Source organism: Maylandia zebra, linkage group LG8 (assembly GCF_041146795.1).
Source record: "Maylandia zebra isolate NMK-2024a linkage group LG8, Mzebra_GT3a, whole genome shotgun sequence".
In the NCBI taxonomy this organism is placed as follows: domain Eukaryota; kingdom Metazoa; phylum Chordata; class Actinopteri; order Cichliformes; family Cichlidae; genus Maylandia; species Maylandia zebra.
The window spans coordinates 15,363,726-15,386,270 of NC_135174.1; the positions used below are offsets into that span (position 1 = coordinate 15,363,726).

At 42.5% G+C, this 22,545-nt stretch overlaps 1 protein-coding gene across 1 annotated transcript; it reads left to right on the forward strand.

The window, feature by feature from the left end:
• The first annotated feature begins 2,309 nt into the window (after positions 1 to 2,309).
• Positions 2,310 to 22,545, forward strand: LOC143419846 (sulfotransferase 1C1-like). The gene is made up of 7 exons (XM_076887477.1): positions 2,310 to 2,611; positions 3,247 to 3,375; positions 16,932 to 17,029; positions 17,251 to 17,377; positions 19,315 to 19,409; positions 20,934 to 21,114; positions 22,175 to 22,545. Exons 1-7 carry the CDS (start codon positions 2,425 to 2,427, stop codon positions 22,285 to 22,287), a joined length of 930 nt encoding a protein of 309 aa, XP_076743592.1. The 5' UTR covers positions 2,310 to 2,424; the 3' UTR covers positions 22,288 to 22,545.

The following is a 22,545-nucleotide window of genomic DNA, read 5'->3' on the forward strand; positions in this document are numbered from 1 at the left end:
TATTGAAGCAGTGTGGGATCACCTTGACAGAGAACAGAAGTCAGCCAACATCCAAAGAAGAGCTTTTAATGTTCTTTGTGAGGGACCAAGCAGCCAAAGCAAAGAGGACACAGGCAAAAAAGTATCTTCAAAAAGGGTTTTCTTTATTTTAACCCTCAAAAAGTCCAAAATTAACAAAATTCAAAAACATACTTAGCAGGCCCATAAAAGAGGTCAACTAAATATAACTCTACAAAAAGGAATTTACAGAAGCTTAAACAAAACAAAGTGAGACACAACTTAACTCACAAACTGACCTAATTACAAAGACACATGAGGGTAGCTTTTATAATGATTTGGCCAAACCATTTACACACAATAGGGGGGGGGGAAACAAAAACACACACTAAGGCTGTGTCCCAATTCAGGGTCTGCACGCTTGAAGTACGCATTTTAAGTGTGATTACGTCATTAGATATATAGATATATATCTATATATATCTATATATATATATATATATGTATCATAATAATCTGACAATACTATAATATTGGCCATATTATATTTACATTACCACAGTGAGATGATTTTAGTCTCATGAACAACATTAGCTAATTGTTATTTACTAACTAATCTTGAAATAACTGTTCAGCACAGAAATGAAGCCCAACAATCATGTTTTACAGTCCTGTGGTCTCAGCCTCAGATACTCAACTAATCAAAGTGATGTCATGACAATAATGAATGACCAACAAAACATTTTTTCTCCTTCATTTCTGTCACACAAAGCTGTATGTAACGTTTCTCGTGGTTAGTATCATGGTTGCTAGGCAACCTGAACAGCGCGACGAAGGCTAGACCGTCCCATTTCACAAGCCTCTCACTTCCGCACTCGTACTTATAGTACGCACCGTACGTAGTACGCGTAGTGCGCGTACTTCAAGCGTGCAGACCCTGAATTGGGACACAGCCTAATATTAGCTAAGCACAGAATAACCTAACTAAACCTAAAACACCCCTGCTTCTGGTAAGCCCATGGTTGGTCCTGCCGAGCAGGCATTTTGTTCCCAGAGTCCTCAGCCACACCTTTTGCCCAGACAGGAAACAGCCACCGCCCAAACCCAGGTAACTCAAAGAAAGAGAAACATAATTAATATAACAAAACATTTTAGAAAAACCACACAATGCTACTATGTGTGCGCCTCATAATATCAGTGTTAGGTTTAACCAAATGATTAATAAATTTTATTAATGAAGAAAACTGCAAAGCAAACTAATAAAGTGAAAGAATGGACTGATTTACCCCTGTGTGGCTGATGCCATCACATTCTTCAAGAAGCCTGGAGAACTATTCCTGAAGACGACTTTAAGAAATGACAAGAAAGCTGCCTGAGGGAGTTCAGGTTTTGTTGAGAAATAAAGGTGATCACACCCAATATTAGCTTTCAGGCTTTGTTTTTGTGTTATATACTTTATTTTAATGAATGTTTGCAAACTTTTTAATAACTAACTGCGGCACCTATTTTCAATTTTCTTAAAAATACAAGTGAAAATGAAGAATAACTCAAGACTTTTGCAAAGTACTGTAACTTTGTGCAATAGTACTGATGCACGGTATACAGGAACTGTAACTTATCTGATGTTTCCTCCATGTATAGACAGACACTAGAACTTGTAATATAAATATGATGGAAAGGAATTGTTAGGAAGCCGTGCACTTCAGGGTGCTTTAAAGTTATAAATTTCTCAACTTTCCCAGACAGTTTTTATAAAAACATTCTTGAACTCCACTGAGACAGCTCAACCTGTTTATAGTGAAAATATTGTTTCTATCGCTGGCAGGATATTAACTCTGAAAATCCTGGAATGTAAAGTCTAAACACTTTCATCTGGCTGAATAGATAACCTATGAAGTCCATATAAATCTCCAGCAGCGTGTCTACACAAGAACATTTTTCTTCTTGTAAGACAATACAATATGAAACGAGACCCCTGCCATGCACTCTTTTACTGGAATTAGGTCAACATTTTGTTTACTTTGAAGGATCAAAGTCCAAATGTGCTTTTGTAAAAATTGGCCACTAATTTTCTGATTGTGATTAAAAAGTGTGAATCAATCAACACAACTATGTTAAAAGACCAAGAAACGCAAGCGGTCAGAGTGTTTTACACAGAGTTACACATTTAACTGTGAAGTTTAAATCCATTTCATTTGTACTCTCCACATGTAAGTCCACCTCTCTGTGGGTTGCAGGATTTTTCGAGACCCTCCCTTTTTCCTTCCTCAGCTCACCGGCAAATCAGCAGTGAGTGTTTGACACAGACAGCTGAAGGCAGGACCTCGGGAGTTTGTTGAAGTTTTTTTTTTTTTCTTCAATTTAAAAAAGGCAGATTTTAGCTCTCTGTTCTTGATTTCCTTGAGGCAGCTTTTGGCAGTGTAAAAAATGTCAGAGGAGAAAGAAATGACTTATAGCGAGGCTATTCATAAGGCCAGCTCCTCCATCACACGCTTCCCTCTCATCCCAGTCAGAGGAGTGCCTCTCATGAACTACATCGCCAACAACTGGGACAGCATCTGGGCTTTTCGTCCCGATCCATCGGACCTCCTCATCGCCACCTACCCCAAAGCAGGTACTCAGAAACAGTGTTAGACACAAAGTACTGATCTCAAGCAGCTTTATTTGCGTTCTTACATTTCTAACACTTTACACTTCCACTCACGGGTATGGAGAAAAATACTGTGCATTTTCCTTATCTGTTGCAAATTCAGATGTTACATGAAAATATGCAGGACTGCACTGCCAAAACAGCATAGAAAATGAAGCACACTTTCCCTTTTCTCTTTAATGCAGCACTTTAACTTGTGAGGAAATATTTTTCCATTGTGGTGTTAATGCTTTCTTCTTCTTCCATTACTTGATTGTTAAGTAGTTTTTCCACTAAGTCTATCAAAACATTGTGTGTGTGTGTGTGTGTCACTGCTTAAACAAGCAGGCAATAAAGGAAAACACCAGTAACTCTAGACTAATCCTGTAATTACGCCTTCATGAAGTGTGAGAGTTATAATTTAAGCAAACAAACAACAAAGACAGGCTACTTTTCCTGCCCTTCAGTCTCTGGACTAATTTGTTAGACTGTGGAATCTGCTGTAATGTGGCACTACTAAGTAGCTGGTGTCAAAAAAGACGTTTGTTGGACTGTTGTTAATGTTTTTACTCAATGTGGTGAGATTTAGCAGTACACCGTTTGATGTCTCTGTCTCATAGGGACTACATGGACCCAGGAAATTGTTGACCTGCTCCTTCACAATGGAGATGCTGAGGCCTGCAAACGAGCCCCCACACCTGTCCGCAATCCATTCCTAGAGCTCTTCTGCCCACCTCCCATCCCTTCAGGTGTGTGTTTTATCTATGTTTTTATTCTCTACTGTGACTCAGCAGGTTTAACATGTAGTTGTAGCATGTCAGAACTCACAAAAACAAGTCAAGGAGGAATGTTTCTGTAACGGATCGTTTTTTTCCCACCCCAATCAGAGTCAATGAGTTCTCAACCCATAAGCATATCCCTCCAAAGAAAAGACTTGAACTGGAGTTCTGTAGGCGATCAACAAAAGTTACTGTAGTTGGGTCGTTTCAGTGAACGCAGCTGTGCTTTTCCAACACAGATTAGCCATATTTGTGTTTGACTAAACTTTAATACCAGCCAGTTGAATTTTTACAATGAAGCCAACTTTCAAGCATGTCACGGTGAACTAACAGGCAGGTTTATAACAATAAGTCACAGACAGCTAAAAAAGTAGCTGTAGTGTTTTGCTGCAGGGTTTTGGCACAACAGTCAGTGTTACTACTGTCTAAGGAAATCTTAAATGTACTGGGGTGCTAGACTTACCACTATATCCAAACCATTAGATACAAGAAAGAAAATAATGAACTTTACCCTCCCACCCTTTCTCTCCCCTGGACTGTTGACTCAAGAAAACATGCCTATGTTTCATCAGTCTCTAATCACTTCAGGTGTTCTTACCTTGATTATCCAGACTTGGTCCCCTACTGTGTTTGTTATTTTTGTCAGGTACATTTTTATATTGTATTTATTCATTTTCAGCCATCCGGGAAAAAGTAAAAACAGGACTTAAATATTTACTATAGTGTTTTTTCTTCTTTGAATTCATAATAATAATAATAATACATTTTATTTGAAAGCGCCTTTCAAAACACTCAAGGTGCTGAGTGTTGCTGCATGCTGCACTTACGCAGTCCTTCAGTCCTATTTCTTAGCTTGTTGCTAACTAAGCTAACAAACGGGCTGCTGATTAGCGTGTTACTAACTTTAGCTATAGTTAGGTGCTAATTTGTTCTCTTTTCTTTTTTTCTTTTTTTTTTTTTAATTGACATTTTAAAATCACTATACAATACCATCAACTTCAGCTATCTTTCAGTACATATATTTTTTCTTTTTTTCTATATTTAAACAACTAAAATATCCATACAAGAAGAATGAAAGAAGAAGCAAAGAAAAAGAAGCCAAACAACAAACAACATAAATAAAAATACATAAGGAAAAAGAAAAAGGAAAGAAAAATAAATAAATATAGGGAGTGTGTTTTTGTTTCCATTAATGTAACTAATATTTCCTCTAGTCTTCTAGTAGTTAACAGAGTCAAAATCTAATGCAAAAGCAAAAACTGGCCTGCGTTTTCTAATGTAGTCCATCCATTTCTTCCATCGTGATACAAACAGGTCCACACCTGTGGACCTGTAGTTCACATCTGCTGTCATTTTCTCCATTCTGTAAATGTCCAGTGTGATGTTCATCCACATGTTCATGGTTGGGCTCTCTGAAGAAAGCCATTTTTTTGTGATGGCTTTTTTTCCTGCTGCCAGTAAAATATTAAACAAGTATTTATCGTTCTTTGTCCATCCTTCTGGCATAAGTCCAAATAATAGAGTTTTACTTTCCAAAGGTAAATATCTTCCAAATGTCTCTTGTTGTCACGGTTTGACGTGGCAAACCGTGGGGGAATGTGGGAAAGGAGGACCCAGGCGCGGTGCTCAAATTACAAGCAGTGCGTTTATTTACAGTGTGGTAGAAAGCAACAATGAATCCCAGTGTTTTCCCCAGACTCCCGTGATGTGTCCTCCTAGTGCTCTCTGCTCCCGTGTCAGCACCCCCCGGTGCTCGCTGCTCTCCAAGCCCTCCACGCTCCTCCTGCGGGAAACAATAGCAGCAGCTGTCAGGACACTCAACAATGGCAGGCATACACTTCACGACAGAACCTAAACTGGGTAACTAACGTGGAGTCCCAAGCAATGATCCCGCGTCGGTGGGAGCTCCAAGACTCTCCTAAGTAGCTCCCCCGACGAGCCCTGATCAGCGGCAGGTGTGCAGCTTCGGGTGTGGCCAGTCCCCTAGCCGGGCAACACCCACCAGGCCTGAAGGTGCCTGTAACCCAGTGTACATACACACCTGCACCCATATACACACACACACTCACATCTACAAGCATGGAGAAGAGCAGCAGTAACACCAAAATACATATAATAATAATAATAATAATAATATAATTCATAACTGCTCAGGGATCCTGGGTTGCTCAGACCCAGGACCCTGACACTTGTATTGCTGCATGTATTCCCTTCCAATAAGTTTTAATAACATGACAGTCCCAGAAAATATGATAGTGATTTGCATTTGTATTTCCACAATTTCTCCAGCAAGCGGGAGGGTTACCTTCATAGTGAGATTTTTGGTGAGGTGTAATAAAATATCTTGTCAGGCATTTCCACCCAAATTCCCTCCAGCTCTGTGAGCTGCTACATTTCCATTGATATGCCCATATTGTTGTCCACTCATCCTCCTTTATCTCTATTCCTCCCTCCATTTCCCATTTTGTTTTGATATACAAGGTTGAGTGTAATTTCATATTTGTTAATCCTTTATAGAGGTCACCTATAATACCTCTATTTTTATTTGAACTATATGCCCTTATAAATACGTCTAGCAGCTGTTTATTCAATTCAGCCTTAGCTTTTATCGTTTTATTGACAAAATGCCTCATCTGTAGATATCTATAAAAATCCTGTGTTTCCAATGAATATTTATCTTTCATTTTATCAAAACTAATTAGTCTCCCTTCCTCCATTACCATAAATAAAGCTGTTAATCCTTTATATGTCCAATCTTTGAATCTGGTGTCCAATTTATTTGGAGCAAAATGTGTGTCATATGCACACCACTTAAGAACTGCTATATCCTCTTCTAGTTTATATTCTTTTATTACTGTTTCCCAAATTTTAAAAGTCAACTTGATCCATGGATTTTCAATAGTTTTTATTACATTTTGCAAGCTTCTGTCTGCTATAATAGCTTGTATGGGGATGGAAGTCAGACCCTCCTCAATGGCTTTCCATTGAGCATCGTATGAAGGATTACACCAGCATATCATAGGCCTTAATTGTGCTGCCCAATAATATTCCCTAAGAGAAGGTAAGCCCCACCCCCCTTTTCCTTTGTTAAGTTGTAGGGTTTTAAATCTAATTCGGGGCCTTTTTCCTTGCCATATGTATCTTGACAAAATTTTGTCTATTTTTTCTATTGGTAGTGTTTGAAATAAATATAATAATTTAGGAAGAATATTAATTTTAATTGAGTCCATTCTCGAATATAAACTTAAATATGGAATTAAATTCCATCTCGCTATATCTTCCTTAATTTTTTTCTGTATTGGTAAATAATTTCATTCTAATAGTTCTGTAAGATCCTTAGGTATTATGACTCCTAAATATTTAAAGTACTCTGTTTGCCATGCTAATTGACACTTATTTTTAATTTCTTCTGATGGAATATAATTGTACTCAAGCAATTGTGTATAAAAGGCTCTGGGATTTTATGTCTATGTTCTGCAATATTGTGTGGGGTGGAGTCGTAGGAAATGACGTAGGCAGAAGTTGGGGGTATCGCGATGCTACTCGAGAAGAGGAGATTTTTCTGTGTTAGTTCTGTTACCTCGTAAGCTGTGTTCCTGGTTGCCATCCTTCACGTGATGCTCCGAGTGTTAAGTTCATGATTGGAAGTAAGTTTCCTTAAATATGTTTATTTTCCGATTCTGATGTTGGCCGCGGCTTTAGTTGCATTCTACCGCATTGTAGCACCGCATTTTTTCATCTCGTGACTCGAAGCATGTGCCGCCGGCCGCCGCCATTATGTAGTAATTTTATTCGGCCACACGATGGCGCCAAAGTCCTTTGTTTACAGTTAGAGTGGATGTTTCGGCTATGTATGACATTCTCACTGTGTTTAATTGTGTCCTTTCTGTGTTTAGAGCAAGAGATGTAAGATTGGCGTAGTTCAAATTATATATGTCCTGTTATGTGTATATTCAGATGGATGTGTTGGTTTATTTCATGTAATCCTTTATATTTATCTTAGTGAAGCTGTTGCTGTATATATTTATATACTCATGGCAACTTGTTTGTTACTACAGACTGCTGGCAACACTGAGCATCTAGGTGGCAATAAAACAGCTGGTGGTGACAATCCAGCAAAGTGGAAGCCTGTTGTCCTCCTTCCTGTATCCTGACCGATACACCATCTTGTTAGCTGCTGAACCTAAAAGAACTAGCCCTCACCAAGTACTCCTCAACATTGGTCCTTCGAGCCGGATGAGTTATCAAGATGGAGCCAGATGGAGCGACATGTCCTGATGCAAGGCCTAAACGCCATACACGTCGACCAAGCCGGTTTGAGGACTTTGATGTTAACTATACAGGCCACCTCTTTAGGAAAATGCTGCAGTGGGATACCCCACAGCCTCACACAAGAAGCGACAGAGTTCAGCCTCAGTATAGTCATACGCCACCCCTCTGCAGCAACAGGGATGGGGCCTATTACAATACACCCCCTCCACTGGGAAGAAGTGAACAAGATGTGGACCTTAATAGGAGCCTCTCACCTGAATTTGCACCTTCTAATTTGCTAGGGTCTTCAATACACACATTTCATACAGAATTCAGAGCCTTGCAGGCCGAAAGAGAGCAGCTACTCCAATCACAGCAAGTTTTACAGGAGGGCCTAAAAGAACTGAAGGAAGCAAAGAGTGACCTCAGAGAGCTGATTGAAGTGGCTCACCTGCTGAGGAAGGATATGGCTCACCTGACTGCCTCACAGCCTAGCACCAATCATCCCCCCAAGCGCGGTTCAGGAGAGGTATACACCACCCCTGAGACAATGCCACAGGAGGAGGATGAGGAGGTGTGGCCTGACCCACCGCCATGGCCTGAACCGATGGAAGAGTTGCACACAGGATTCTCCCAAATGAAGGTTGACGAACAATACTCCGATGATGGTGTACAGTACCACCCTCTACCCCGCACACCATATTTCGCTGGTGAGCCTTCGCTGCCTAGTCATCGCTGCACCCTATATCAGGACCCTGTGGTTAAGGATGGAAACACGTTTCATGCCCCTCCACAACACTCTGTGCCACCCCCCTGCTGGGCACCAAGTAAGACAGGTTTGCTCCCAACCAAGCCTGTTCCAGCCAGTTCCCCCTCTCTTGTCACTGGAGTAACCAGTGGGCACGGCAGCAACCCATCTGCTCCTCTTTCGGCTGAGCTAGTGTACAGGGGGCCCAAACCAACCATTCCAAGGTTCATTCATTCTGATCCCTCTGAGTTTGCTAGGCTCCGCATGGCTTTAGAGAACCTACTCCCTCCTAATGCTACTGAGCTCTTCAAGTATCAGATACTTGTGGACCACCTCAAACTAGATGAAGCTCGACTTATTGCCGATGCTTACCTGAACTCACCCAAGCCTTATACTGACACCATGGCAGCCCTCCACGACAAATTTGGACAACCTCATCAGCTCGCCTTGAGAAAGATAGCAAGTGTCCTGGATGGTCCTGAAATAAGGCAAGGTGACACAGTAGCCTTCCAAAGGTTCTCCCTTCGGGTGCAGTCACTAGTTGGGCTGTTACAAACATTAGGACTGGAAGGAGAAGCGGAGTTGAACTGTGGGTCCCACGTTGCCCGACTAATAAGTAAGCTTCCTGCCGAACAGAGAGCTGATTTTCGTCGACACCAGTTTAAACAGCCCGGGAGCACCTACACTCTGTACGACCTATCTGCATGGCTTCGTCAGGAGTCCTGGTGTCAAGGATTTGACGGCCAAGCAGGTGTAAGAAGCAGTAGAGAAAGGACCAGTGTAAAGGCTGAGGCCCGTACAGGCCGACAAACCGTGACAGTCCTACATAACCTAAAGGGGCCATCAGAACACACTTTTTCACCAGTGAAGGAGAGTCGAGCTAGAGGGAAGGTTAAGAACAAAGCCTACTGTGCCTACTGTGAGAGCACAGAACACTATTTCAGCCAATGTGATGATGTAGCCAAGCTCTCCAAAGAGGAAATAAAGGACTGGATACAGGTCAACAAACGATGCTGGCGCTGTGCCCGAACTCATTTAGCTGCTCAGTGCACACTAAAGAAACCCTGCAGCCGCTGCCAGGGTAAACATCTGCTGGCTCTTCACGAGGTAAATGCCAGGACAGAAGGAAACAACGCTGGCATGGCTGCAAAGGAGGAAAGCTGCCTAACCAGTTCGGCTTCGGGCTCACTCTACCTTGATCGCCATGGGGCTGGCAATCGTGTCATGCTGAAGATTGTACCTGTGCTTTTGAGCCATGGAGAGCGGACTCTAGACACCTATGCTATACTTGATGACGGTTCAGAGAGGACCATGCTGCTCCCTGCTGCTGCAAAGACTCTTGGTCTGGCAGGCACCCCGGAGGACCTGCCATTACGAACCGTCCGCCAAGATATTCAGATGCTTCATGGACATACCGTATCCTTCAGCGTCTCTGCTGCTACCAACCCCGGATCCTACTACAAGATTGATGGAGCGTTTACAGCTGATCGTCTCAACTTAGCTCACCATACTTATCCTATCGACCAGCTGAGAAGGAAGTACAAATACCTGCATGGGATCCCGGTCCCTGCCCTGAAGGAAGCCAAGCCTCTGCTTCTCATTGGTTCAGACCAGCCACACCTGATCACCCCCATAGAACCAGTCCGCCTCGGCCCACCTGGAGGCCCAGCAGCAGTCCGCACCCGGCTTGGCTGGACCCTTCAAGGGCCAAGTCTTTTCATGGGGCGGCAGACCCAGCCTGTCCTATCCCTGTATACATCCGCCCAATCAGACGAGTTGCTCAAACATGTGGAGCGGCTCTGGCAGGTGGACGTGGTGCCTTACCGATCCGAGAAAGAGGTCACTCGGTCGAAACAGGATCAGCAGGCTGTGGCCCTGCTCGAGGCAAGAACAACTCGCAGGATGGTCGATGGAGTCTTCAGGTATGCTACACCTCTACTCCGTCACCCACAGATGCCGCCACTGAATGCACCAAAGGAATCAGTCATGCCCATGCTTCGAAGCACAGAAAGGCGCCTGTTAAAGGATCCCAGTCGGGCTGATGCCTACAGGGCAGAAATGCAGAAGCTGATCCAATCAGGAGCCGTGAAGGAAGTTACGCATGAGACTTCGCCCAAGGAGAACTGGTACATACCGCATCATCTTGTCAGTCATAACAGGAAGAATCGCCTGGTGTTTAACTGTTCCCATAAATACCTTGGACAGTCCCTGAACCAGTTCCTGTTGCCTGGCCCTACTCTTGGAGCTTCCCTGCTGGGGGTGCTGGTCAGGTTTCGTGAACACCCCATAGCTGTGAGTGGAGACATCAAGGGGATGTTCCATCAGGTACTGCTCCTCCCTGAAGACCGGCCCCTGTTGAAGTTCCTTTGGCGGGACTTAAAGGTGGATGAACCCCCTAAAATCTTCGAGTGGCAGGTCCTGCCATTTGGGACAACTTCAAGCCCCTGCTGCGCCACCTTCGCCCTGCAACATCACGTGATGGAGCACACACAGCCTGACGACAGCCTGAGATTCTCCATCGAGAGGTGTTTCTACGTAGACAACTGCCTACAGAGTGTTGGGTCACCGGAAGAAGCGAGAGATCTGGTGGATCGGCTAAGAGAGTTGCTGAAATCAGCTGGCTTCGAGCTACGTCAGTGGGCTTGTAATGATCCAAGTGTCCTGAGCCATTTGCCTCCAGAAGCTAGATCACAGAGTCTGGATCTGTGGCTAGCCGAGGACAAATCCAACCCGCTAGAGACCACGCTCGGGCTCAGCTGGGACTGGAATACCGACTCCTTGGGTTATAAGCACAGGCCCGTGTCCTATGAGGTGCCAACCCTCAGAAACATCTATAGAGTCCTAGCCTCACAGTACGACCCTTTGGGCTATCTGTTACCCTTCACCACTCGGGCCAAGCTCCTTCTCAGGCAGTTATGGGATAAGAAGCATGGTTGGGACGACTCGAATCTTCCCTCCACCCTCCTGCAAGCTTGGTCTGACTGGGAGGTGGAGCTTCAGTTTTTACCTCACCTTACCTTCCCACGCGCCTATGTTCCTGCCAGTGCTAACTTAAAGGGGGCCATTCGTGAGGTGCACATTTTTGGGGATGCTTCTGAGAAAGCTTATGGAGCGGTGTCCTATATGAGGACTGTAGAACAGGATGGGCAAGTTCACCTCACCTTCATCCTAGCTCGCTCCCGGGTAGCCCCCAAACGAGCTCTCTCTATTCCCCGCCTCGAGCTCTGCGGAGCTTTGCTGGCAGCGCAGCTGGCCAGTACCCTGAATAAGGAACTCACCTCAGCGATTGAAAGAACAGTCCTGTGGTCTGATTCGACCACTGTTCTTACCTGGTTGAGCTCACAGTCCTGCCGCTACAAGGTTTTTGTAGGAGCCAGGGTAGCTGAGATACAGGAGTTGACGGAACACTGTACCTGGCGCTACATAGACTCAGAGAGTAATCCAGCGGATGACCTGACGAGAGGGAAGGCTCTGGCCGAGCTCAAAGTGCCTAATCGGTGGTCGAATGGACCCCCCTTTCTGCTCAACAGTCCTGACACATGGCCAGAGAACCCGAGCTCCGAGCCCCGTAATGACGAACTTGAGCTCCGGAAAACAGTCTTCTGTGGAACCTCTATCACCTCCACATCTACCTGTCAGGATGGAATGGCGTGCAAGACTTGGCAGGAGCTCTTGGATGTTACTGTTAAAGAGCTTTGTGGTCAGGGACTCTCGACTGCGCCATCTAGGGCTGAGGACTATCAGAATGCTGAACAGGCCATCCTCCGGCAGGCTCAACAGGAGTCATTTCCTGAGGAGTGCAGATTGCTTTCAGAAAGGAAACCTGTCTCATCCAGAAGCCGCTTGCTTACCCTGGCACCTGAACTGGATACCTCAGCGGGCCTCATCAGAGTAGGGGGTCAGTTGCGACGCCTAGAAGGTCTTGACGGACCTATATTGCATCCGATTGTCTTGGATCCTTCACACCCTTTCACACGCCTGCTTATCCAGAAATATGATGTTGATCTGCATCATCCAGGCCCCGAACGGGTCTTCGCGGAGCTGCGGAGGTCTTACTGGATACTGCGTGGAAGAGAGGCAATTCGCAAGCACCAGCGAACCTGTCCTGAGTGTCAGCGCTGGAGGGCACAACCCTCTGTTCCCAAGATGGCTGACCTTCCAGCTGCTCGGCTTAGACTGTACAAACCAGCCTTTTACTCAACCGGTGTTGACTGTTTCGGGCCTATGTTTGTGAAGGTAGGAAGACGTCATGAGAAACGCTGGGGAATCATTTTCAAGTGTATGACGACGAGGGCGGTACATCTTGATCTCCTAAGTAGCTTAGACGCGGATGCGTTCCTCATGGCCCTGAGGCGATTCATAGCCAGAAGAGGGACACCGGCAGAGTTATGGTCTGACTGTGGGACCAATTTCAAAGGGGGAGAACGAGAAATCAGAGAAGCCTTTGCCAACATGTCAGAGACATTGCAAGGGAGGCTCGCCCGTCAGAAGATCAGATTCCAGTTCAACCCCCCGGCAGCCCCACATTTCGGAGGTGTATGGGAGAGGGAAATCCGTTCAGTGAAGACAGCTCTGCGCACCTGTGTGGGTTCCCAACCTCTTCACGAGGAGGTACTCCGTACAGTTCTGCTGGAGGTTGAATTGATCCTTAACGCAAAGCCCTTAGGCTACGTTTCCACCGACGTAGCCGATGTGGACCCTGTGACACCCAATAGTCTCCTCATGGGGCGGCCCCCAGGTGGTCTACTCTGAGACAGAGAACCTCAGTCGGCGACGTTGGAGGCACTCACAGATTCTTGCTGATCAGTTCTGGGCAAGATTCATCAGGGAATACTTGCCTGGCTTACAGGCAAGGCAGAAGTGGCAGTCAACTCCTCCTGAACTTCTGGAAAAGGCAGTTATTATGGTTGCAGATCCACAGCTGCCTCGAGCCTTGTGGCCAATAGGCCATGTGATTAAGGTTCATCGTAGTGATGATGGACTTGTCCGATCTGCTGATGTGAACGTTAATGGACGTGTTTACACCAGACCAGTTGCTCGGTTGGTAGTTTTACCTGCCGTGCCATCGGAAGACAGCGATACTAAGCAGAATAGCAAGTCGCCTCCCTCAACTGATTAGGGAGCCTTTTTTCGGGGAGCAAATGTGTAACCACATTTGGGGGCGGCTGTATAAAAGGCTCTGGGATTTTATGTCTATGTTCTGCAATATTGTGTGGGGTGGAGTCGTAGGAAATGACGTAGGCAGAAGTTGGGGGTATCGCGATGCTACTCGAGAAGAGGAGATTTTTCTGTGTTAGTTCTGTTACCTCGTAAGCTGTGTTCCTGGTTGCCATCCTTCACGTGATGCTCCGAGTGTTAAGTTCATGATTGGAAGTAAGTTTCCTTAAATATGTTTATTTTCCGATTCTGATGTTGGCCGCGGCTTTAGTTGCATTCTACCGCATTGTAGCACCGCATTTTTTCATCTCGTGACTCGAAGCATGTGCCGCCGGCCGCCGCCATTATGTAGTAATTTTATTCGGCCACACGATGGCGCCAAAGTCCTTTGTTTACAGTTAGTGGATGTTTCGGCTATGTATGACATTCTCACTGTGTTTAATTGTGTCCTTTCTGTGTTTAGAGCAAGAGATGTAAGATTGGCGTAGTTCAAATTATATATGTCCTGTTATGTGTATATTCAGATGGATGTGTTGGTTTATTTCATGTAATCCTTTATATTTATCTTAGTGAAGCTGTTGCTGTATATATTTATATACTCATGGCAACTTGTTTGTTACTACAGACTGCTGGCAACACTGAGCATCTAGGTGGCAATAAAACAGCTGGCGGTGACAATCCAGCAAAGTGGAAGCCTGTTGTCCTCCTTCCTGTATCCTGACCGATACACCATCTTGTTAGCTGCTGAACCTAAAAGAACTAGCCCTCACCAAGTACTCCTCAACAAATTGTGTTTTACTCATATTAACCCTATATCCAGATAGTCGACCAAAGTATTCAAATGATTGCATTAATTTAGGTAAAGAATTTGATGGTTGACCCAAAAATATTAAAATATCATCTGCATAGCAGGTCTCTTTTCTTATTACGTTGTGTAATATGTTGCTTAAATATGTACAGCTTGAAGTTGTTTAGCGTCACCACCAACTTAGCTTTTAGCATTTTGGCTCAGTTCAAAAGGTACAAAATTAGCCCATGACCTTTGAAGACAAAATATGAATGTATGTAGTTTAATCTGTGCAAAAACTTTAGTGTACAAAACAAAACACCTCCCCCCTTTTTTTTTCTTTTACAGGAAATATTTTTATATTAAAGGTTGAGATCGCGAGTGTAGAAAATATTTACATAGTCATTTGCATAGATATAGCACCACAGATATAGAGTTGATTAAACTTTAGAAGGGCTTCTTCTAATTCAGGTTGGTTATTCAAAGAACAGATACCTGGAAGGCTCCATGTTAATGCAAAAGGTTGTATAACAAAGCACTGAGCTAAATGACATTACATCAAAATAGCTGGATGATATCATTCTCTTGTAGTAGGCTACTACAAATGATCTTGCAAATACCTCAGAATAAGGTGAAATCCTATTAGTTCACAATATACTGAGTCATTCGGTCATTTTAGTAGAAATCACAACAACAGTTGCTCTGAGAGGACTGGTTTGGTGCTAAGTAAAATTGAATTGAATTAAATGAATACTGCTGTCACATTTTTTGGGAAATTTGCCTAAAGTTAAATGGCTGTCTCAACTTTTTCTCCTGTTTAATGTTATTTTAACCGTGTGTTACGACCCATCTAGGGCCAGGCCATAACATGAGTGAGGCACTCGCTTCCCCCCCAAGACCCAAGCAGCCACAAGAAACAAATCCGTTAGATACAAGGTGATTTATTTACAATGTGAAATAAAGGAACCAAAACGGGAGTGTCAACACTTCAGGGTGAGCCAAGGCCAAAACAATAAACAAAACAAATCTACACAAGTCCCGCACCCCTGACCTTACCAAAACAAAGTCAAAAATAAAGACAGAGTCTGACCTCCTTAACTAACTCAAAACAGGAGAAAACGGGTGATCAAAAGAAACGGCAGCTCACCCCTACCCACTCCACTTCCACAACTTTCAAGCACACTGCAGCCAGCGGCTGCCACAGGAATACTGCTGGGTCATGAGGAGAAACGCGAGGACCTCTCCCGCTGTAGCACTCCAGCCTCCTTTTAATGGGCGGGTCCTCCAGCTGGAACCAGTCACATCGTGGCGGTGTATCCACACACCAATCGGAGCAGGGCCCTGGCACAGCTAAATTAACATAAAAAGACTCAACACCTGCACAAACAAACACATGGACATGCAAGTTCGTAACACCCCCTTCCATAAGAATTAAACAACCCTCCTATTGTTTAATTTCCAAACTATGAAATCGCTCTCAACAGGGCGTCAGCGATGACATTTTCCGTCCCTTTCTTATGTTTGATGTGCAGGTTAAAATCTTGCAAAAGAAGGGACCAACGCATAAGTCTCTGATTTGAGTTTCGCATCTGGGAGAGAAACACCAATGGACTGTGGTCAGTGAATACTTGAACAGGGATAGAGCTGGATCCGATATACACCTCGAAATGCTGCAGGGCTAACAACAAGGCAAGGGCTTCCCTTTCAATAGTGCTGTAGTTCATCTGATGTTTGGTGAATTTTTTTGAAAAATAACAAATTGGGCGATCCACGCCGCGATGGTCTTCCTGCATAAGGACAGCTCCTGCACCAGCCGCACTAGCGTCAACCTCGAGCTTGAAAGGGGACATGACCTTTCAACACCTGCACAAACAAACACATGGACATGCAAGTTCGTAACACGTGTTAAAAAAAAGTAAAGTCAACAATGCTAATAAGCAGTTTCCATTGGTTGGAATATATGAGAAATCATGGAATACATAAGTTAAGTTTTTCCTATGTCCAATTCCCTGGATTTATGTCTCAGGTGTAGCATCCCTGGCTGAATGATTGTCTCTTATACTGATGCTTCACAGAGGTTTTATTGGAAATGTTTTTATTGAAACATTCAGTGAAGACACCGTAAGAGCTAGGAGCAAAACAAAACCAGCAATATTAATACCATAAGATCAAAGGAAACAAATTTCTCCTGCTCACGTATAGCATATACATCAAATTTATATCACTCAATTCATTATATCACCTCACTAACTTACAACTACACATAAAGGTCAAGGTCAAGGTTAACAACATAAACTCTATTAAACGACATTTTGATTGCATGTAACTTATTCTGTTAAAGGAAACATTAACAAACCTTGTGCCACTGTCAGCCAGGTACTAATTGGCAAAGTAAACATACATATTTTTCACTTTAAGGCACACTATTTTACCATATCCTAAAAGAAACGCTACTAACAGCCCTTTAACGGTTTTGTGCCAGTTTCCTGTTTCAAAATAAAAGCATGGATTTCAAAATAAAACCGAAGTGCCTTTCAAACAAACGTAAAAAATATTTACCAAATTTAAAGGTCATTTACACAGGTCTTGATCGTCTGGAAAAAATGGATCCCCCGAGAGTTATCAAGACACATCTTCCTTTTCAGCTGGTGCCTCCTGGATTCTGGGAAAACAAATGCAAGGTGAGACTTCTTGTCCATTAGACTTCAGTGAGAGTAGAAATTCCTCATTTTATTGCTTCTTACTAGACAGAAAACTCATGCAGCTTGAAGGTAAAAGGTTCATGATACGGCACGTAAATGAGGTGGGAGGTTACGAATGCCATGCTAGACACAATCTCATCAAATAACATGTTCTCTGTACTGTGAATATCTTTTTGTGTTCCTCCTGATCATGTGGGAAGGTGATCTACGTGGCACGCAATGCCAAAGACAACCTGGTGAGCTACTACTACTTTGATCTTATGAATCAGACCCAGCCTGAGCCAGGGCCCTTTGGTGGCTACATCCACAAGTTTATGCAAGGAGAGCGTAAGTATATTTCCCTCTGTGTCCTCATACCTATTCTAAGCCATCAATAGCCCTATATGTTTACCCACCAAAGCAGCGTCTTTGGTTGCCTGGAGGCTTTTGTGAACAAAATATGTGATGGTGGATGGAAACTATGACAACTTGTGTAACTGCCTTTTATGCTTGAGTGGTCATGATAAGATTAGTTGCACCCTGAGTGGCTGTAGCGCGCATATCTTGGGAGGATCTGGATGAAAATGTAACCTTTTTTTAAAAATATATAAATAAATGGAATATTTCTTCATCATGACAGCCATAAAAAAGCTGCTTCTTTACTGCTATTTCTTTTGTGCTTTTTTTCCCACCATATGTGCCTTGTTAGGAACATAGTTTGCTTTGTAAGTAAGTATGAAACCAATCACACAACTTTATTAAATTTCAATGCATTCATTCCAGAATGGGAAAAAAAATGATTTCCTTAGAAAAAGACTTAAATGGTTGCTGTAGGGTCATTAAATGATAACTTTTTGAAATGTCTTTATATTAACAATTGGATATATGTTAACTACCTATAAATGAAGTCACTGGGTTGGGTAATGCAAAGTGAATTATTACCTGACTCCTCTCAGCTTGTTGAGAGGAGAGTGTTTAGTTGTGATAGAAATCAAAATCTTGGTGACATATAACCAGTTTGGCTGCTTTGCTGCTGATTTGACTGGAACATATTAAAGCATCTGTGCCAGTTTGGTGAAGATTAGGGAACAAAAAGGTGGCCTTTCATAAAACACAATATGGTGGAAATGTACATAATAGGTTTCGTTGGGCTTGATTTATTTAACAAATTTAATGGTCCGTCAGTTAATCAGATTCAAAGATAGATCCTTTGTTTGCAGGAAATTACATTGCCATTTACATGCCATAAACACTGACATAAACAATATTAATTCCTAATAAAGTTAATAATTTATGAATAAATAAAACACCCAGTAACTAACATGAAAATATGCAAACATTTTGGAAAACTCATATTATTAGTACTGTGCATTAAATGGGCTTACAGCAGCTGATATGAAGGACCTCCCGAGGAGCTCAGACTGCACTTTGGTTCAGTCAGTCTTTGACTGATTTGCTACTTTTGATAACCTCCAGGGATTGGAGTGGGTGTGCAGGTTCATCAGGTAAAATCAGATCTAAAATCTGGCAAAGTTCAAACATTACATGCATAAACTCATATTCCACCTTGGCTCACTGGTTGCGCTCGACTGCTCAAGGCACAAACATGAAACTTGTTCATAAGAATCAGAGGCTTGTCAGTTTGCCAGGAACTGAAAACATGTACCGTTCATGCAAATGTGTACTGATGTGTAAACTTTTGACCCAACCCTTATTTCTTTATGCTTTGCTTTCAAGGAGCCCTTTAACTTTAAGTGGTCTTGAGCAATAGTTCTTCAGGTTTTCTGAAGGTCAGAGAACCAAACAAAAGGAAGCCAACATCTTTAAATGTCCTTCAAAAAGCAAGAGAAGTACGGTATCTTTGAAAACTACTGAAAGAAATTAAGCTGCCTGTATTGTAGAATAAAGGTGGTCATACCAAATATTGATATTAAAGCTAGTCAGAATGACACATCTGTCAATAAGTCACTGTACGTACTTTTAATTTTCCTAGTATAAAATAAAGAAATGATGAATTATGTAATCATAATTCATCACTTTGCAATAATTCATCAGCTCTGCAGTTACACAGCTGTAAAGTCATTAAAGGTGGTCAAGTTTATCAGTCTCTTATCAGCCGACAGTTACTAAAATACCTACTGTCATAAATGTTGATGTTAAGCTGTTAATGAGGCTTTACGATAGCCGTAAATATAAACATACACTCAGCATAAACCTGGACTGGAGTAGGAGAAATGTTTTCATCAAAGCTGCTTGAATGAATGGCCTTTGCTCTGCTTCTACAGTGTCATGGGGCTCCTGGTATGATCATGTGAAAGGTTACTGGCTGGAGCGAGAAAAGAGGAATATTCTGTACCTCTTCTACGAGGACATGAAAGAGGTGAGGAGAACACGTGGATTATAACCAAAGCATGTTGCGCAACCTTCTTCAAAGCAAACGTAATAAACGCAGCGCATTCCTTTGATCTCATATGTAAAGCTGAGATTGAATGATTAGGAAGCCTTGTTATAGACGCAGATTTAGACCAGCTTCATGTATAAAGGAAAAAAAAGAAAAGTAATGCCAACTGTCTGACATACAGCTGAAAAGAAAGAGCAGATTTTTTTGTAAACAATGTGACTACTGGCAAATCTCCTATTTCTGAAGATTTAAAAACAAATGTACCATACTCTTAAAAGACATTCAATATAAATTAAAAAAAATACTTTGAGATATTGTTCAAAGAACTGTATATATGTATTAGTTGCACGACAGAGAAAGTTGGACTGCACAGTCCTGTGGAAAACACCCAGTGATTCAGTTGCTTGTAGAAGCACCTTTAGCATCAATAACCTGAAGTGAAGGTTTTCTGTATGACCTTATCGGTCTCTCACATCGTTATGGAAGACTTTTGGACCCTTCTTACAGCGTTGCTTTAGTTCATTGATGTTTGCAGACCTTTATTTAAACCCAGGTTTCAGTTAGTTTGAGGTGTGGACTTTGATCGGGCCATTGCTTACCTTTATTCTTTTCTTTCCCAGCCCTTTTGTGGTAGATTTGCTGCTGTGCTTGTGGCCATTGTCCTTTTGCATGATCTAATTTCAGTGAAACTTTACCTATTGGACAGATGGCTTCACATTTAACTGTAGATTACTTAACAGTTGGTATGCGGTGTTTTCTGGTGGTGGTCAGAGGGCCCGGTGGCGCCAGTGTCCGGCAGTGTCCGGCAGCCTCGCCTCTGTCAGTGCGCCCCAGGGTGGCTGTGGCTACAATGTAGCTTGCCATCACCAGTGTGTGAATGTGTGCGTGAATGGGTGGATGACTGGATATGTAAAGCGCTTTGGGGTCCTTAGGGACTAGTAAGGCGCTATATAAATGCAGGCCATTTACCATTTTCTGTTGATATGCTGTATTTGCAAACCTTTTATAGAGGTGCTCACACTTCCTGAAGATCAGTTAATCAAGCGCATTTAATTAGCTTGCTTCTACCAACTGAAGCAGTAAAGGTGTACTTAGTTTTTCACAGGACTGCACAGAATCCCGTGATAAACATCCTTTTTCACATGACCAGTCAATTCATAAATATCAGCATACTTTATATTGTAAGCTAAATACCCTGAAGTGTTAGAGAGAGAAACCCAACAGGGCAATGATCTGCTGTGAGCAGTTGTCCACAGTGAGGAGGAAGAACTCCCATTTAACAGCTTCTCCCAATTTGATTTCCGTTATGTAATCTCTCCTCACCGGTTTGCAGTGTTTTGTTTATCACTTCTTATGATTTTACTTTTTCCGTTACCTTCAGGTATTTGCTGTTTTCAGTCGTAATGTGGTGACACTCCCTCTTGTTTTATCTGTTTGAACATCTATAATGAATTTTAAAAATTAATAATCTCCGCACATACTCTGTCACATTTATTTTCCCAGAATCCTCGGCGTGAAGTGGAGCGCATCATGAAGTACCTGGACTTGTCGGTCTCCGATGAGGTCGTCAGCCAAATCGTGGAGCTCACCTCCTTTAAAAACATGAAGGAGAACCCGATGGCCAACTACTCCTGCGTTCCATCTCTGGTGTTTGACAAGTCCATCTCTCCTTTCATGAGAAAAGGTGCACTATTAAATTAAAGATATGCAGGAAAGTCAATCTCAGTCGCCAGTGAGTGCCTTACGTAGGGCAGTTAAAATGTCATGAACACCTATATTTGTCTCAGACACACAAATATCTTCATGTAATAATGTCACAAGGTTAAATCAACTTGTGAACAGTCTGAGCTCCTCAAAGGCAGCAATTACTGCTCTGCTACCTGTCCTTCAGTGCAGGGGCACCCCCTAGAGGTCCCTGGATTTTGAGCTCTCGCTTCTATTTTATTTATACATTACAACAACTTAACACTCAAATGAATAAGTCTGTTGGCAGATATTAACTAGAGTCGATTTAAAGTTTTGGAGGATTTTTAGTTCAAACAAGGCATCGTTAGCCTGGGCTTCTGCAACAATTATATGGTCAGTTTTTCCCCCTCACTTTTAACAAACCAGTCATTAAGTATTTAATCAGCACAATATAATTACATCTATAAACAAAGATACAGTTTTGGGAGTTTTACCTCTGTACACATCACAGTGGATCTTAACTCAAACAGTCAAGATGTAACTGAAATGCAGACGTCCAGGTTTTTAAAAAAGTATGGGGCTAAACATTACAGCTAGTCATACAGATAACCTCACATTTTCACAGGCTTAAAATGAGTTTAACAAACGTACATGATTTTAAATAAAAGGATTGTTTGATAAGTTCTGAAATTTCATGGCCTCAAGAAACTGCTTGTCAATCAATCATCTAATGACTACATATAAAAATGGCTGAAAAACATCCGGAGCAGTTCAAGCTGGAATTCTGCACTTTGCAGTTTTTGATTTAAAATCCACAGTGATACAAAATGTGAACAGTGTTTACACGCATGTTGTATGTTACATGTTATAATTTAATAAATGTATTTAGCGGTAAATGAGACACTGTGTGGGCATTACATATGACTGTTTTGGAAAACATTTTTTAAGCACCAGTCAGTTATTCATTTGTGCAAAAAAACAAAAAAAACAAAAACATTGATAGAGGCTTTAGCATAAATTTTCCAACTTAACAAAATTGTCTTCCTTTTCATATGCAGGTGAAGTGGGTGACTGGAAAAACCATTTCACAGCTGAGCAATCAAAGCTGTTTGATGAAGACTATGAAAAGCAGATGAAGGACGTCGACATACCGTTCAGGACCCTCATCTAATGGATCCGGGGGTTTCTGGAATTCGCCGTGCAAACCAAAGACTGATGACTGTCGCTGAGCCACGCTTAAACAGCAGAAGCGAAAAACAAAAAAAACCCATCATGGGCTAAAAAAACCAAAATAGTTGCTATAAAATTAAAATGGTTTGACTCACATTTAATATGTATGGATGTTGAACACTGTAATCACTCATCCTCGTGGCATTTCCAGAGGAGGTCATCTAAATTTACTCTCAATAAAAACATGCTCCACAATAAA